Source organism: Haliaeetus albicilla, chromosome 20, assembly GCF_947461875.1.
Source record: "Haliaeetus albicilla chromosome 20, bHalAlb1.1, whole genome shotgun sequence".
In the NCBI taxonomy this organism is placed as follows: domain Eukaryota; kingdom Metazoa; phylum Chordata; class Aves; order Accipitriformes; family Accipitridae; genus Haliaeetus; species Haliaeetus albicilla.
Window position 1 is genome coordinate 8,301,871 of NC_091502.1, and position 17,883 is coordinate 8,319,753.

At 39.9% G+C, this 17,883-nt stretch overlaps 1 protein-coding gene across 3 annotated transcripts in view; it reads left to right on the forward strand.

Moving 5' to 3' along the window:
- The window catches only part of XPO4 (exportin 4), an 85,550-nt gene extending 71,125 nt beyond the window's left edge, over positions 1-14,425 (forward strand). For 2 of the 3 annotated variants that reach the window (XM_069808176.1, XM_069808177.1), the window contains 4 exons: positions 286-416; positions 1,186-1,303; positions 2,576-2,668; positions 6,074-14,425. In XM_069808176.1, coding sequence (XP_069664277.1) covers positions 286-416; positions 1,186-1,303; positions 2,576-2,668; positions 6,074-6,271 — 540 coding nt within the window. In that variant the 3' untranslated portion in view covers positions 6,272-14,425. The remainder of the gene's footprint in view (positions 1-285; positions 417-1,185; positions 1,304-2,575; positions 2,669-6,073) is intronic. The other variant, XM_069808174.1, reaches the window with a different exon arrangement.
- The last annotated feature ends 3,458 nt before the right edge of the window (positions 14,426-17,883 follow it).

Consider the following 17,883-nt stretch of genomic DNA (forward strand, 5'->3'; position numbering starts at 1 on the left):
TCCCACAGGACTAGACTTGCTCATATCTGAAGTAAAACTCCTTGAATTTGTATAGAGCAGATAGGAGACTCTCACCATCAACTGTTTAGCTTTAGCAATCTTTTTTTATTGTACCACAGTGTTTGCTAATAAAGTTGTAGTCATTCTAATGTCTCTGAAGTTGTCTACTAAAACTGTCTTTTCTTCAGTGGAAAGCATCAGTCCTGTCTCTTCGTACAGATGGAAATTATGTCAGAATAGAGTTATGTGATTGATTCTAAAATTACCATGTTTTTCTTTTGACAGTTTCCATCCCTGTGTAATCAATATTACAAATTAATCACTTTCATCTGTGAGATATTCCCTGAGAAAATTCCACAACTTCCAGAGGACCTCTTTAAGAGCCTGATGTACTCACTGGAGTTAGGGATGTCATCGTATCCTTTATAGTGCTTGGGAGTGTTTAAAAACCTGAGTTGCTTTTATAAGGACCTGTTAAAAATCTGATTTTTTTTCTTTGCATTTTTTTCCTTTTCTATCAATATCTATAATTATATATTGCTAATTGACTCTTACTCTGCTCTGGTGATTGAAAGTTTTGCTGTAGTGTCTATTGAGATTCTAGCATTAGCTGAATTGCCTCTGACTTGTGTTGCTTGAACGCAGCCTTTAAGTGGTTTAGCATGTAAGTTTTTTCTGGCAGCCATTCCTGCCTCTTCCATTACTTCATTTCAGAGTGTGTAACTTCATAAGCCTTCAGCTGGTATCCCAAAGCCATTCCTGAATTAGTTTCTCAGCTGGTAATACAAAACATTGCTGCTGTTCTACTGGGCTGGCTCCAGAGCATTTCCTGTCAGGGTGCCAATGGGCTCTCCCTCTCATAATGGGAGTACCATTTTCACTAATCTGTGGCACGTGTCAGAAACAGATGAGCTTGACCATAAGGGACTCTTTCTGAAAATGTTATGTCAGAGAGGGTTATGTTACATTAGAGTGCGTAGCTAATAAAAGAAGGCAACAAAGTTGGAATTCTTTTTTTTCCCCTTTTTCTATTTTTTTTTTTAAATTTTTTTTTATTAACAGTTTTGTAGTAAAAAGAAATCTTGGAACATACAAGTATTTAAAATATTTTCTAGTGACACAACTGGGAATTTTTACCACAATTTAATTGAAATGTGACTTTGATTCTTTAACGCCCATTATCAGAATGAGTTCAGAGGTTTGCCAGCTCTGTCTGGAGGCCGTAACACCATTAGCAGAACAGTGTGCAAAAGCACAAGAAACAGATTCAACCCTTTTTCTAGCAACAAGGCACTTTCTTAAGGTAAGGCATCTGCATTTTGTGTTACTTTGGGTTTTTTTTGCATTCAGGTAGCATCAAGAGGCCAAACAGTAATCATATCTGACCAGGTTAATCAGGATCACACATATAGTAAGAAACAGCCTGTTACCTAAAAAACTGGCAGTTTAAGAAGAAAGAGAGCATGAAGGACTGAAGACATTGGACTAGAGTACAAAAGAAGATGGAGGCGTAGAGGGAGGAGATTACTTATTGCCAATCAACAGAAGACCTGAGCCTCTCAGAATGCAGTTTATACTTATCCATGCTCTGCACACGAGCTCTAGAATGAACCTGATTGATAATTTTAGCAGTTCTGTTTACTGTGAAAGCTGTGAAATAGAAAGCTTCCAGAATTGTGTGAACTGGCAGCTGGGTAGAGTACTAAAACAAGAGGCAGAAAAAAGAGCATAGTTGGGAACTAGAAAGAAAATGCTGTCATTTATTCAATGTATCCAATGAATTAGGCATTTTCTTAATCCAGTATCATATTTAGTACTTCCCTTTTAGGACTATCCACTCTATCTCATCGTATTTTGGAGGGACCTGGTGGCAACCAGGTTCCTGCTAACTGGGAACAAAGTAATTGTGGAATTTATGTGCTCGTCTTCTGATTTTGTAAAGACTTCAGTTTTCCTTAAGGCATCTTTTCTTACCGAACTGACATTTGAACTTCTGGGGATTGTTCATTAAAAGCACACATCAGCCAAGCTGAGAGAATGAGAAACACCTTAATTTTATTTGTCTTTATATTTCTTCTAAATTAACATAGCTTTCTGCCTTTTCTCTTAAGATTTCCACTTAAAATTATACCATTCTTATCAATCTGTTCCCTGTTTGGCTTTCTGTGAGCTGTAGGATTCTCCAAAACTTGAGGAAAAAGTTCCCTCTTTTATTCTGGAGGAGCAAAGGCTTTTTTCTTTATTTCTCTGGCATATCTGCAGCTTTTGGAGAAAAATACAAGAGATACCATTTCTCTCTGAAGAACACATATAAATCAACAACAGGTTTCAGTGCTTTGAGATGTGAAGTTGTGCTGTTAACCCAAGACTTGACTTCTAAAAGAACTTGGCTTTTCAATTACTGATACCTAAATTAAAAAAAAAAAAAAGGGCAACAAAACAAACAACCACCTTGGATGTTTGTAAATTCATGTTCATTGTTATTACCAGAAGTGAAGATGAGGCTCAGCAGCAAATGTTGGTAAAGCATAAAGTTGTTTACACTTCTGTAACTACAGCTGTTTTGTGATTTCAGATGGTCTTTGATATGCTGGTACTTCAGAAGCACAATACAGAAATGACAACTGCAGCAGGGGAAGCATTCTACACATTAGTGTGTTTGCATCAGGTATGGCATTTAGACACACCCTGAAAACCAGTCATTTGTTAAAGGAGAGTGGTTAGTTACTATATGTCTGGCAAACCATAAAATTGTTCTGGTTGGAAGGGACCCTCAGGTGGTCTGTAGTCCAACCTCTTGCTCAAAGTGGGGTCAACACTGAATTATGGTCAGGTTGCTCAGGGCTTTTTTCAACTGTCTTGAAAACCTCCAAGATGGATATTTCAAAGCCTCTCTGAGCAGACCGATGAATGCTTTATTATCCTTGTAATACATGTGCTTTTAGCACCTGCCAGACAGTCTTGGTGGCCCACCACTGGACTCATTCAAGTTCATCAATATCCTTCTTGTGTTAAGGAGTCCAAAACTGGACACAATATTCCACATCTAGATACAAGTGCTTTGTAAAGACAAATAATAAATACAGCCCAGTATGCTGCTAGTGTTTATTGCTGACAAGGCACACCACTGACTTGCTTAGCCTGCTGTGTCCACCAGGACCTTCAGGTCCTTTATTCAGCAGGACTACTCCCCAGCCTGTCAGTTCCCAGTCTGCATAGTTCCAGGGGGTTAGCCTGTTTCAGCTGCAGAACTTTGCATTTGTCCTTGTTGAATTTCATGAGGTTCTTGTTAGTTCATTCCTCCAGCCTGACTAGGTGTCTCTGAATGTCAGTCCTGTCCTTGAATGCAATGGCTGCACTCCCCAGTTTGGTTTCCTCCACAGACTTGAGACAGCATTTCCTTTTCTTGTCCAGTTCACAGACTAAAATATTTAACAGGACAAGGCCCAGATGAAAGCTCTCAGTGCCACTTGTAACCAGCTTCCAGGTGGGATATGAGCTGTTAACCACAATCCTTTAGAGGCTGATAATACAGGTGTGTCTTCACCCAGGTAGTAGTCCAGCCATCTAGACAATAAAATCCCAGCTTGGTTACAATGATGCTGTGCAAGACAGCTAAAGACTTGCTAATATCAGGCATCCACTGCTCTCTGCTCATCCACAGATGTAGTCATTTCATCACAGAAGACAGGTTGGTAAAGCACAATTTACCCTTGGTAAATCCATGCTGGCTGTTCTCAATCCCTTTCTCTTTCATGTGCCCAGAGGTAGCTTCCAGGATTACTTGCTTCATGATTTTCTTAGTCATTCAAAGATGTTAGAGAGCAGCCTTGTAATGACATGAGCCAGCTTTCTGAACCCTTGGATGGATTCTGTCAGGTCTTATGAGCTTGTATGCGTCAAGATTTCTCAAGAGACTCCTGGGTTGATCCTCTTTACTACTGGTAGTTCATCTCTTCCTTGAACCGTGTCTCTAGTCATAAAGGTCTGGGAAAAACCTGTCGGTGAAGACCAAGGCAAAGAAAACATTGAGTATTTCATCCTTATCTTTTGTCTGTTATCACTAAATCACCGGCTCCATTCAGTAGCAGGACCCACATTTTCCCTGTTCTTTCTTTTACTGTTAATGTACTGGTAGAAGCTGCTCTTGTTGTCCTTGACGTCCCTTGCCAAATTTCAGCTTTAGCTGAACTTTGCTTTTCTGTCATTGTTCATGTGCATGTGTCCTCCTTGCACTGCAGTTCAGTTATGAACTCCCTGCTCAAGTGGGTTGGTGTCCTACACATGTTTATGTTGTTTTCCTCAGTATCTGGACAGGCCATTCTTGTGCTTAGAAGAGGTTGTCCTTAAAGACCTGTCAGCTTTCCTGAGCTCCTTTTGTCTTCAGAGCTCTCTCCCACAGGATCCCACCCACCAGTCTCCTGTATAAGCTGAAATCTGCTCTTGTGATATCCAGGTTCTATACTTGACTGCCCTCTTGTCTCGCTCTCTTAAGGATCCTGAACTCCACTATTTCATGATCACTGTAGCCAAGGCTGCCGTTAATGACCACATCCCTGACCAGCTCTTCCTAGGTGTGAGTAGCAGATGCAGAGTCACCCCTAGGTGGCCCATCTGGCATTCAGGCAAATCTCAGGATGATAATCTCTCATAAGTCTGATCTGGAAACTTCCTCAAGTTGCTTGAAGATTACTCAGTCCACTACTCATCCTGTTTTGGTGTTTTGTAACAAGCTCCTGCCATGATGTCATCTTTACCACCTCTTGTCTGATCGTGACCCATAAGCACTCAACTAGATTGTTGCCCAGGCCATAGGAAAGCATTCTTAATTTGAGCTGCCCTTCCACATAAAAGGCCATCTTCTGTCCTCTTCTTCCCTAGAGAGCTCTAAAGAACCTCCATCTGTCCATTGGAGCACTCTAGTCATGCCACCTTTCCTACCACATCTCAGTGCCTGCAGTGATGTTGCAGCTTTGCATCTGCACATGGAGCTTTAGCTCTTCCTTTTTGTTTCCAAAGCTGAATGTGTTTCTGCACAGACATTTGAGGTTGGCCTCCTCTCAAGCTGTTTCATCCTTCCTGATGAGCACTCTTAAACCCATCCTTAAACACTTCCTTGTGTTCTTACTACTTATGGTCTCTGTCTCCTCATTTATTTACCTCACTTATTAGGAAGCTGTTACCACTATCCCCCAACATGCCCTTTAAAGCCCTTCCTGCCAGGTTGGCAAGCCTTTGACAAAGATGTGTGTAAGCCACATTGTCATATGGATCCTCTCTCTTGTTAGCAGCCCTCATCCCTCAAAGAGGGACTCATGGTCATGTAAGACAAAAAGACCCTGTGACACCACCCACAGGTGGCAACTTCATGTTGTGTCTACCCCCACCTAAGCCCTTCACCAGTAGAATTGAGAGGACTGCTGTTCTGGCTCCTGTGTCCTTCAGCCTTGCTCCCAGAGCTCAGTAGTCACGCTGGACTTGCTCCAGGTGCCCCTTGGCAATGTCCTTTTAGTCATGTTTAACATGTTTCTTTGTTGTTTCTGTCCAAGTAAGCATGAGAGTAAGCAGAAAACTCTTAGAAAGGAATCTAAGCTCTCTGTCCCAGGGAAGGGAATCTAGAAAAGGGAAAACCTGTGGTAGGAGATGGCTGGTACAGCATGCTGAACACGGGGTAGGCATGAAGAAAGAGAAGTGCAGTTTGCAGGAATAAGCCTATGCTAAGAAAGAGCCAGAAGGCACTTTGAAGAGTGTGCCTTAAAGTTTTCTTCTCACTCTGCACTGCAAAATACTGTACCTAGCTCTAAGTCTTTCTTTAGCCTTACTAAAAAAAAATGGTCCGATTGAAGGGCTTTATCTGGTTTAGAGGTAGGTGAAAGGCTGCAGGTCCATAGTCGCTGCTAATATGCTGGTCAGTGAAACTGAGTAACAGGTGGAGACGTACTGATAGTTTTCTGTCACAACCTTGATTCTGGATTTTGTCCTGATGAGAGAAGTTGTATATATTGTTGTTTGTTGTTTTTTTTGTTTGGCTGGTTGGGTTTTTTAAGTTACTAAGATCTTGTTTATTTAACAGGCTGAATATTCAGAGCTAGTTGAAACATTGCTATCAACTCAACAAGATCCAGTAATTTACCAGCGGTTAGCAGATGCCTTCAACAAGCTTACTGCAAGCAGCACTCCTCCTACACTGGACCGTAAGCAGAAGATGGCCTTCTTAAAGAGTTTAGAAGAATTTATGGCAAATGTTGGTGGACTTCTCTGTGTAAAATAAACAACAAAACTCTATGCCTAATTTAGACCCTTTCTGCAAAATGCACTGAAAAATGCTGAATGCTGACTAAATCTTGTACCTGTCTCTGGGTTCTTTGCAGCCATCTCAGATTCTAGAGAGCCTGGAAGTTTGAACATAACACAATGGAATAGGAGAGGTCAACTTTGAATCAGCTTCTGCTATTATGTGTTAGCTGCAATCTGTCATGCTTGTGTGTGGGAGAGAATGAACAGGAGATCTGAATTTAAATTTTTTCCATATATGTGCAAACAGATATGGGCACAATGAAAAATAAATGCAGTGCCTTTCCCCCCCACACTGGTTTAAAATATGAGTGGCCAGATAAATGTACAGATTTCTTTTCTACCCAAAATTGTGTTAGTGTGATGCAGATACATATAAAGCTCTAAACAGTCTAGCTGATTTTAAGCTTTATTTTTCCTCTCTTAAAGTTTGAGTTTGTGTTCCAATGGGGAAGAAAAACCAAATGGTATTTTAACTTGTGTTTAGTTCTGTTTTTCTACATCAGCCTGACATTGCATGTTTAATGCAATGTGGGTTTTTACATTATGTTCTGCTGCCTAAAGTTTGGGGGGAGAAAAAAAAGGTGTATATTTTTGTTCCCCTAAAGTGAACTTTAGGAACTGTAGCCATTTCATTGCCTTAATTTAAAAGAAAAAAAAAAAAGCTCATATAATTTAGGTAAGAAATTTAAGGCAAGACTTGACTCTTCAGAGTTGGTTTAGGCTGTTGGCATTAAGCTGCTGTGTACCTGTTGCAGCCCTTCATGTTGATGTGTCATTTTGGAATGAGTGTCTAATGCAAGGTTCATGTGTAGTTTTACTTTCAGTATCTGTTTTGATTCATACCCAGGTTGCACGTAACTGCAATGTATTTCTACACTGAACTGTTTGCTTAAGCAATAACAACTCAAAAGGTGTAGATTACTGGCAAACTTTTTAAAGTTGGGGCATTAGCTAAAACAATTATGCTAGAACAGGGACATCAAACCCTTTTACTCAAGGGCCATATTTGTTTGACTTGAGTCGAGAAAGGTAATTGGGATGTGTAGTGCTGTGGGGGATTTTTGGTTTTGCTGAATCTAGCTCCATTTCTGCAGAGCCCTGCCAGCTGCTCTGCTCTTGCTTGGTTTTTTATGTCAGCACTTTAGCTATTACAACAGCAGAATATAGTGCCCTGAGTATAGTGGACCAGCAAGGGAGAGCAGCACATGAATACAAAAGCAAGGCCTGCTTTTTCTCCAGTCATGAGTCAGAGAAAACTGAAGCAAACACAAATGCTGCATGTCTAGTAAAATTGATTTTTGTGGAAATATGTGGACGCAGAAATGGGCCCTTTTGTTTGAGACCTCTGCTAGATTATGCTGTTGAATATTTCCCACGTGTTTTTAAAATTTATATAAAATGTACAGTATACACCTTTACATGGCTATGTATAGCATCATGTTTGCAACTCCGTGCCATTCTTCAGCTATTCATCTCAAAGGAAGTCACAATAGCCAGAATTTTAAAAAGACATAAATCTGTAATACTGTGCTATAAGCGATCTAGGGCTTTTTTATTTTTTAGTTAAATCCATACCTGTCTCAAGCATGGATCCACAAGGCCAAAAATGCCATCTCTTCATTATACTTTTTTTCTTTTAATTTATGTGAAAACTGGGCTAGGGCAGATTTACACATTAAGAAGTGATCATAAAACTTGTTAGATAATGTGCCTTCCCAGCTTGTATTTTATTTCTAAGATAATTTGCGTAGTATTTTATAACAGGGACATTGCTCTCAATTTTTTCTTGAAACTCTAATGCTTTGCTTTAAGATATTTCCTGACTGTGCACTTGCACAAAACATAATGATCCTGGCAGATCCTTCTGTTTTTAAACTGTTCCAATGGCTGATTTTTTTAAATTTGTCTGGGTTTTGCTGTGTTTTTGAAACAACTTCTGGAGTTTCTCTTGAGTTTGTACATTGGATAGGGCAGCAGTTCTGAAACTTCATTTTTTTCACATGAAGGGCATTAAAGCCTGGAAACATAAGTGGCAGTAGGAGCTGCTAGTTTGTCATGATGTGCTCGATGTCAAATATCTAGACCAAAGTCTTCAAAGAGATCATAGCAAATACCTTCATGTATTTTGGATCTGACTGAATAACTGATATACTCAGTCATCATTTCTCTTATAACTAGCTCTATCACTATAACTTTTTTAATCCTAAAGCTGGCTCACTATTTAAAAATATTTATTAACTTTAAAATTTTGAAATCCTCTTGCATATTGTGACTGATGAATGTGAGCACAAATTGAGTTCGTATTCAGGACAAAGTAATGTGCATACCCATTACTTTTCTTATCAGGCCTGTTGTGTTGTAACAAGCAAAGACACAGCATCTTTTGACTATCAAGACTTGCTAAAGTATGAACACTTACTTTCAAAGACTAGTTTTGAAGATTGCTTAAAGCTTTCCTTTGCCTTTCATTTAAAGTTAATACTATGTGTTAAAGGAAAACTGTCCTAGTAAGAGGGGTTTTTTTGTAATTTTCCTGCTTGATGTTATGCTAGACAACATTCTTCCCTTCTTGTTTCTTAATTTTTCTTCCATTCTGGTATATTCAACAGGGATCCTCCCATGCCATTTTATGTTTCTTTTAGAGCAAATGCTAAGATGTCTCTGCTTAGTGACATCCATGAAATTGTTGCAAAAGGTTCTGGGAGTAAGTTTTACTAATTCCTACTCCTGCTGGCTAGGTGGCTGCTTCTACCTAAACTATTTGGCTTCTATATCACTTCCAAAAAAAAAAAAAAATCCTTCAGCAGTCTTCTACACATCCAGTTGCTGTAAATCTAGGTGCAAAAGCTCATTCAAGTCCATAGGAAAGACTCATAGACCATTTTTAGTGAACATTAAGAGTTGGCTCCATGTAAGTGTTCTGAAATTTTTATAGCATCGCTGCATTGATTTTTCCATTCACTGTGCAAAGTGAATAATGATTCTGAAAATGCACCTGTTTTTTTGAAGGGAGAAAAAAAAGGCAACTCAAACTGAATTATAAATGCTGCATGATATAATTGTAACAAATACATTTGTCTAGACTTCTTTTGCTAAAACAGATTATTGCTCCAGTGTTTTCATTATGAGACTAGAAATCAAGTAGCTTCTTTCCCATTTTGCCAGCTCCTTCTGCATTGTAATAGCTAGTTCTAATGCTGGCATAATTTTCTGTTGTTCAACCTATAATTTTTGATGCTGGCAAGCATGACCATCTAGTTGGGTCATGAAATTCAAGACCTTGAAAGCACAGATACACATGGACAGGGAGAAGTGGATGACTACTACATGAAACTTCCACTTTCATGTGCATTTATGCCTTAATTATCTTCACTGAATTACCGCCGGAATCTGCTACTTACTGCCCAGAAGTTTGTGTTTCACTGTTTAGTGATAAAGGGCTCACCATTTTCCTCAGGAACGAGAAACTTGTTTTCTCAGCATGTCCAAATCCTACTAGTTGAAAGAGAGGGGGTTGAATCGGAGTAATCTCTTTGATAGTGCATAGCACTCACTAAAGCCCCAGTGTTTACCTGGGTAAATCCCTTTATATCTAAGCCATGTAGTTCTAGAAAATAAGCTTGCTCAGAGCAGTCAGTTGTCAATTTAAAATTTAATTCTTTAAAAGGTAAAGCAAATTCTAATTTGTGATCTGTAAACCTATTAAAAAATACAAATTGCAGCATTTCTCTGGTAAAACATGTTAAGTAATTTCAGTTTTGGTTAAATAATTACATAAGAAGGGGTGTTTTTTATGGAAGTAGCTTGATGAATATAAGCGCAGGAGTAGGAGCCAGGCTCCTCTAATTTTGTATCAGTTTTTTCCACTGGATCCTCTGTGGCCATTGGCAAGTCGCTAGAACTGTGTCATTGTTAAAATAGCGATAATACCCACCTACCTCACAGGGATGTTGTGAGGATTAGCTTATGCCTATAAAATGCATTGAGGATCTGAGATGCTTTGTAAATATTAAATATTTTAATTTTAGTTTTGTGAGGTGTAAGATTTACTGTAATGAAAACAGAAGATTTTCATAATTATAAAGCTCAGTAGAGGCAGCAGTGGTGCAGTATTCCCCAAGACTGGTCTATTGCAGTACAGAAATGCTTGCTGTAAATTGTAGGTTTTTTTCAATTACAGCCAATTGAAATGGTGGCTGCTTCTTAAATATGATAAGATTCCCCACCAGTGTGCCTCTGTTCTGGTCTATATAGCAAGAGGACAGTTGTTAGTTATTCAGGCTTTGGTGCCTCTACTTGTGACAAGTGCCACTTGTGGTGGTAGAGTTTTTTGTTTGGTTTAGGTTTGGTTTTTTATACTTTTCTGCAAGGAACAAACACCACTTATTTCTCCCATATCTGTTCCAGTCACTCAGTATAACCAAAGCCTAATGATAACAATTAAAATTTAAAGAGCCAGCCCCACCCACCCTGTAAATTTGCTTTTAATATGAGTAGATTGTGCCCTCTTTGCAGTAAATGAGATTAATGCTTTCTAGCACTAATCGTGAAGCAAATCATGAAATGTGATTTGCTCTAGAGCCTTAAGCTCTTGGCTGTCTTACAAACCCCTTTTTTCAATATGAGATTTCTTGGGACCCTAGCAACTGAGAAATAAGATATCCCTGGCTTTCCCTTGTCCTCCGTGAATTAAAGTAGATTCTGCTTTTCCAGGTTTTCCCTTTCCCTATCTTGCTTTTCCTGTCCTTTTAAGCCATTCTTATAAAAGTATCAGAAGATCCTTCCAACCTCAAGGGAAAGCTACTACCCATGTGACTTTGCAATCTATTACAGCTTGATACTTGAGATTGATAAAATCCTTTCTAATAGCATTCCCGAGCACATTTCAATCTCCCATTGAACCATTCTAGAGTTTATAATTAGGAAAAAAATATTATCCTCTTTTATTTGTTCCCTTTGTGCAAAGTAAGGAACCTCCATGCAGTGAACATGCAGTTTTAAGGCAATAAATGCTAGTACTGCTGTTGGTCAAGTGTGTAAATATTTTAAATGTATAATTCAGTACTATGTTGAGTTTATATATTAAAAACACAGGGATTGAAGTGCTAGTTGATTTCAAGTATTATTTTACCTGTACAGTTGAAGATATGAAGTTGCATAGAAATATTTCACGATTTGTTGCAATAAGACTTGGGAAACGGCTGTGTAATCAAGCCTTACCACAACTGAATTTTCAATTTTGAAATGAACATTTTGTGTATTTTTAAGATCCATAAGCAGGAGGAGGATAAAATTGTTTTCCACTAAAGACTTTTATTATTTTGTTTTGGCCGTGTGTGATTTGTGTGTATTCTTGTTTAATATTTTTCTAAAATCTCACCTGTGTTGAATCCCTGAAATAGCATTTGTTATACATCCTTACAGTAGAAACAAAAATAGCAACATTATGAAACCTCAGGCTACACACTGTGCTCTTTGGCTACTGTGAAGGCGCAGTAATTCAGTTACAGGTTGATGGGGTAACTTTAATTTACATCGGCACTTAAGGCATGAGTTTGTCCATCAACAGAAAAAAAAAAGTGATTAGGTGTGCGACAGGAGTACCTCACACTGGACTACAATTACCAGAAGTGGCTGTGAATATATAATCAAATTAATCTTTTCCCTCATCCTCCAAAAAAGTTTCATGGTGACTTTTCAGGTCACTATTATTGGTAGTGTTTGTCTACCCGGAAGGAATACTGATCTCTGGGTCTCTCTCTCTTTTTTTTTTTTTTTTTTTTTTTTTTTTTCCCCCTAGATTTAATCTAAACAGTTTCTGATGATACCTGGCATGGAAATGTTCTCCAAGCTTGTAATCTGTTCCCATGTAAGTGACATCTATCAGTATGTTACTTCATGTATATCAGAAAAGTTCAGTTACAGGCAGCAGTTCCTAATGTGCTATAATACAATTACACTTGGATAAACTACAGCTCTTTTCTATTGTTCCCCTCTTCTTCCATGCACTCACATCTCTTAAAAAAAAAAAAAAAAAAAAAAAAAAAAAAAAGCTTCACAAATCCTGAAAGTAAAACTACGCGACAGCTATGGTGGTGACAGCTTGCTATACACATCTTGGCTATATGTATGACTAGAATTTTACTGATTGCAGAAGTAAAATTATTGCAGTTATATATTTATATTGGCCTGGTTTAGTTCAGTGAACGTTTTGGTGAAGGACAGGAATATTTAAGGTAATTTTGAGGAAATCTCTGAAAGCAGCTGGTAAGATTAACAGCAGCGTATCCAAGAGCCTTTCATGTAGAAAGTGGAACTATTTTGCTTTACCTTAAATATGAGGTTTGGAATAAACTTGAGTGATTTGGGTACAAAGCCTTTATTCACACTTGTTTGTGTAAGTGTACGCAAAACCCATCAATTTTGCATTTATGAAAGTTACATTTGCTTTAGTTGTGAGTGGTGGAGTTGGTGGTGGTTTTTTTCCTTCACTGATTTGCCATGTGTTATAAACAGAAAGGTAGGAAAGCTCAACCATCCAAGTGGAATTTGTCTGGTAGGTGAACCAAGGAGGGGGTCGTACATGAACTGGAAGAGGGGAGCAGGAAGAGAAGAAAGTAAAAAGTTTTCAACCTTATGTGGAGGAAAAAAAAATAAATTAAGCTAATCTGTAAGAAGAAAAACAAATACATAATACAAGTGTTGTCCCGTAACTTCCTAAGCCATTGTCATCCTGACAAGGATTAGTAAAAGCCTGCCATTGCATCAACGCGTTCTTAGGGGAAAAGAGAAAGTGCTATTTTGGAATTGTAAGAAATACGACGCTATTGGTGTGAGTTTTGTTAATTAAATAATAAAATCTTTGTTTTGGGAAACATTCCAGACAAATGTACATCTCTGAAGAGAACGCTGAAGTTACCCACTGTGACTGATATATAACTCATTACTAGTTTTCTCCCATCTGTATTTGAATCTCATGGAAGAACTGTTTTTACCTTAACATCTATCAGATGCTATTGGATTTGATTTTTCTGACACACTGTTGCCTTTGCAAGTTAGAGTAAGGCAGAGCTTTAGGTGTGATGTACTTCCCTTTTTTTCTTCCCCTCTGTGTCTGGCCTACTGTTTATGGTTGCAAAGGCATGAATGTTTGATTTGCTCTAACTTTTTGCTTTGGATGATGCAGTTTGGGTTTGTGGCATATTCAAACCACTTCCACTCTCTGTGTTTGGTGTTTACTGAATGAAAGTCATCACTAGACTCCAACACAAGTATTGATTTGAAAGTCTCATTCATAACTTGGTTTAATAAGTTGTCAGGACATTTGCTTTAATTTTAAGAACTGCAGCGACACTTCTAATGGTCTTTTGTTCATTCAAATGATTGCTGTAACTCAGAAAAAAAAACCCAAAGGCAACACCCCACCACCACACTGTGGAGTCTTTAGGAAGATCACTGATGTCCTCACACAAGATCAACATTACTTTGGGGAAGGCTTACATTCTTCTGCCACTTTAAGGAAAGACTGTTCTGAAGTACTTTTTGCCTGCTTTTAGGCTGTTATGCACTTTCATGATTTCTTAACAAACTACTGTTAAAAATGTACTGTAACATGGATTTTGATAAGCGCACATGTATTTAAACAATTCACTCAGCCTCAGGAAAGCTGGAAAAATCGGATACCTGTTTTGTATCTTGGTTAAAATGTTTGTTACCTACATCCCTTAAGATGGCCAGATAATGTCTAGATCCTGTGAGTGTAACTATTTAAGATACCAGTATAGTCTGTAAAAGGAGGACAGTGTAATTTTACTCTAGCAACTGAGAAAATGGTGTCCTTCTCTTATTTTTCTTAGAGGTATATATAGTTTGAATTGGAGTTTCAAAAGCAAAAAACAGTGATAAATCCCATTTACTGTTCAGGAGAAAAAAATGTTTTCTTTCTTAACACTAGCTTATTTCCATTTTCTTCCTTCTTAAAAAGTGTGTGTGAAGTAAGTGCAGAGGTATGTGCAGGAAAAACTGTAAAATCTGCTGCTGTACATAATGTTTGCTACTTGACTGCATTTTCTGTTCCACTTTAATTTTACTGGTTTTGCTAAATATATTTTATATATTTTCCTTCCTGCTTCTTGTGATGGCAGAGTGATTACATTTGGGGGGGGGGGGCGGGAAGCAAAAACAACCATGAGAAGGCTCTGGCCAGAAAATTCCATCAAGTTTGTGTGTTAGCATGTATCTCAGGGCATTTTTTGAGAGAACAGCATAAATTAGGGGCAATATGGCACAGTAAAATCAATGGGGATATTAAAATATATGAAGGTATAGACACTGGTAATTCTGTTTCCATTTTGGTTTTTTGGTTGTTTTTTTTTAATTACTTCTAAAATCTATTTAAAACATCAATACCACTAGGTGGTATTAAGTGACAAGTGGTCACGTAAGTAGTGTGTTTTTCAGTCTAAAGACTGTAGCCCTCTTTGTGGCCCCTGAATTACTTCCAAGGGATCCACAAAGCCTGGCAAAATAGAAGGAAGTCACTGTGATCATGTGTCACTGTAATGTTTCTAAGAAGATTTGCATCTCCAATAGAGAAAGAGTTGGGAGTCCATAAACTGAGGATGAAAACTGACTACTGTGCTTAAATTCAGAGAGCGACTGCAAGCTTTTAAGAGGCTGATGGATAGTCTGTCCAAGGGCTCGGGAAGCTGCGACGCACCTGGCCCCCAGAGCTGCGCCACGGGGCTCGCACGCACGTTTTGTCCTGTATCTGTATAACAGCTCGGTATTGAAAGAAAAAGTGTAGTAAGCCTCTCTTACAAAGATGAGATGTTGCAAGTTGTTCTGCAAGTAGAATATTTCCACTTCTATTATTTTCCATCTTCAGAAGTAGGATTATGTTGACACTAACTAGAAGTAATCCTTGTATAGTTGTAAAGCATTGCATGCTTGGCTGCCTTCCAAATGAATGTGGAGTTGGTTTGCCAGCCTTAAAAATGTCGAGATTTCGGGGGGGAAAGCTATTAAGAAAGCTAAACACTACTCTGCAACAGCAGAGATGCTACAATTGGAATTTGAGAACCTATTTTCATATTAGTTAAAACTGATTATACTTTTTCATATGGCTATGGCTTGTGCTACAGCAAGAGGGCTGAAAAGTATAGACTGTCGTCAGTAAAGAAAAAATACAATATACTATAAAATAAAAACTCAAAAGACCAAACCACAAAAGCCTTATGAGTAACAAGTTGCTATTACTGTCCAGGGTAGAACTGTGTTTTTAAAAACTGTTTCATGCTCTGTTCCTGATCTGGTCCGACACAGAGTACTAGCTAATGTATTAGTAAAGTAGCAGTGGTCTGTTGTCAGGTTCATCTTAGAGACACCAGTGTCACTGCTGTGTGACATGGGTCTGTCAGTGAAAGGATAGGGGAAATAGCTTGAAATACCTTTCTGCAAAAAAAATTGGGAAACAATAAAACCTAGTTATTAATAAGAAATTTCTTGCAGGGTGTACTTTGCAGGTGTTCCCATATTTGTGGTTCACTTGTCCTCACATCCCAAAGAAATTTCTTTGCAAGATATAACCCATTTTCCTTCCTACAGGGTCACTCAAGCTCCTTCTGAGCTTTCCTTCTAGAACCGTCTTGTAAAGTGGATTCAGGCAAAGTCTTGAGCTGTCTGTTTGCTGCCAAGTAGTATCTGATATCATAACCTAAGTAATGTCGCCCTGTGTGCTCCCCCAAGCCCCCACACAGCCACCTGCCCTTACATGATCTCTGTAACCCTCCTGGTGAGGAGGAATCGCTCGTCACAGGGGCGACTTGCTCCGGGAAATCTGGACTGAGCATATGTGTCTGCCTAGTCTCCTTTATCCTGTCATTATCAGCCCCATGCAGAACATTTTTCATGTAAAATGCTTTACAAACAGGCATGAAATAAGAAAATTACTTAAGTGTCACTTCTTTGTAGAATCTAAAACAGATTTCTTACTGCACTCAGTAATATGCAGATGTCAGATAACTGTCACTTTGCAGCAGTGCAGGAAAAAGGGGGTTTTTTGTTTGTTGTAAACTACAGCAGTGGTGGTAACATAAGTGGATGTGGGTGCACTCCACATAGGACAATCTTCTATGCTGGGATGAAGACCTTTTTTGGCAAGACCTTTCAAACACAAAGAGGGTAATGCACTGAATGCCAGATCCAGACTACTTGGATGTCTTTTAAAACCAAACTGTTGTGCAAAGCCTTGCTTCTAAATGGGGGGAGGGAGATGTAAAAAGAATGGGGATCTAAAGGAAAAATCAGCCTATCCTCACATCCTGCAGTGGCATGAAAATTTGATTCTCTGCTGCCTACGTAAGCTGCGCTGCAAAAATATTTTATCCAAATTTAGTATTTCTGTCTTCAGGAAATATTTCTGCTCTGCTTGTAGGTGCCCAGTGCTGAGCCTGGGACTTTCTGTTCAGCCACAGTGAAGTGTTGCAGCAGATAAAGATTCAACAGGTTGTAGGTAGAGCAGCAGTTTCCTATTCAACTCATTGCTGATAGGAACATCTAGCTCTGGCGAACGTGAGGAGAGTCTGCTGTTGGGCTAATTATAAATAATCTGATGGGCAACCTTCTATGAGCTGGTTTATAGGACAGTCACTGAACAATAGAAAGACAATGTTATGAAAATGCTTTTTACAAATTACCAGACTTTATAAAGAAGGAGTGGGGAAAAAAATCCTTAAGTTTTTGTTTTGGGACGATGTGGGATGACAGGAACTGCCAGACAAGCACATTGTGCTTGCACAAGATGAGAAACGGGCAGAGGGAAGGTTTATGCCCAAAGGGAAAGATGCATTGAATTAACTGAAACAAGGAAGGTACTTTAAAGCTTGCCGTCTTTTGAAACTGAGCCGCAGCTCAACTTCTACCTGTATGCCAGAAAGGGAGCTTGTTCCAACTTGATGATGCTTAATTCAAATGGAAAGCCTGGGCAGGGGACCCGGATCAAGAAGTTTGGGGAGCTCGGCGGCTGATGAAGTCAAAAGCTCGTGGCTTGTCAACACTTGGCAGCTAACTCGGGATACACCCGCGACTGGCTACCTACGGCTGTCTAACTCGAGGTGCAGCCCATCTAAGACTCTGTATCTGTGGAAGTCACCGCTTCGAACCACGCGGCCGGGCCCCGCGGGAGGAGGCCGAAGGGAGGACGCGAGGAGCGGCAGCAGCGCTCCGGGCTGCCGGCAGCCTGCGCCGGCCGGCGGCTCTCTGCGTCGGCCGTTCCCCTTTCATGCAGCTCGTTATTGAGGTACGCTGGAAACCGCTCTGCAGATCGCCTTAAAGCGGCACGGCGGAACGAACGCCTCCCTCCGGCTGCCGCCGCAGCAGCGTCCCGCCAGCCCCCTCAGCCGGCTGCGGCCCGGGCCTGGCGCCTTCGGCCCCGGCGGACACCCGCCGCCGTGTGGCGGTGAGAGGCCGGCGCAGCCGCTCCGCTGCCCGCGCCCGCGGGACGCGCCCGGCACCGGCTGAGGCGGGAGGGGGGGCGGAGGCAGCGCCTGGCCCGGCCCCGCCCCCTCGCGGCGCCGGGGGCGGTCC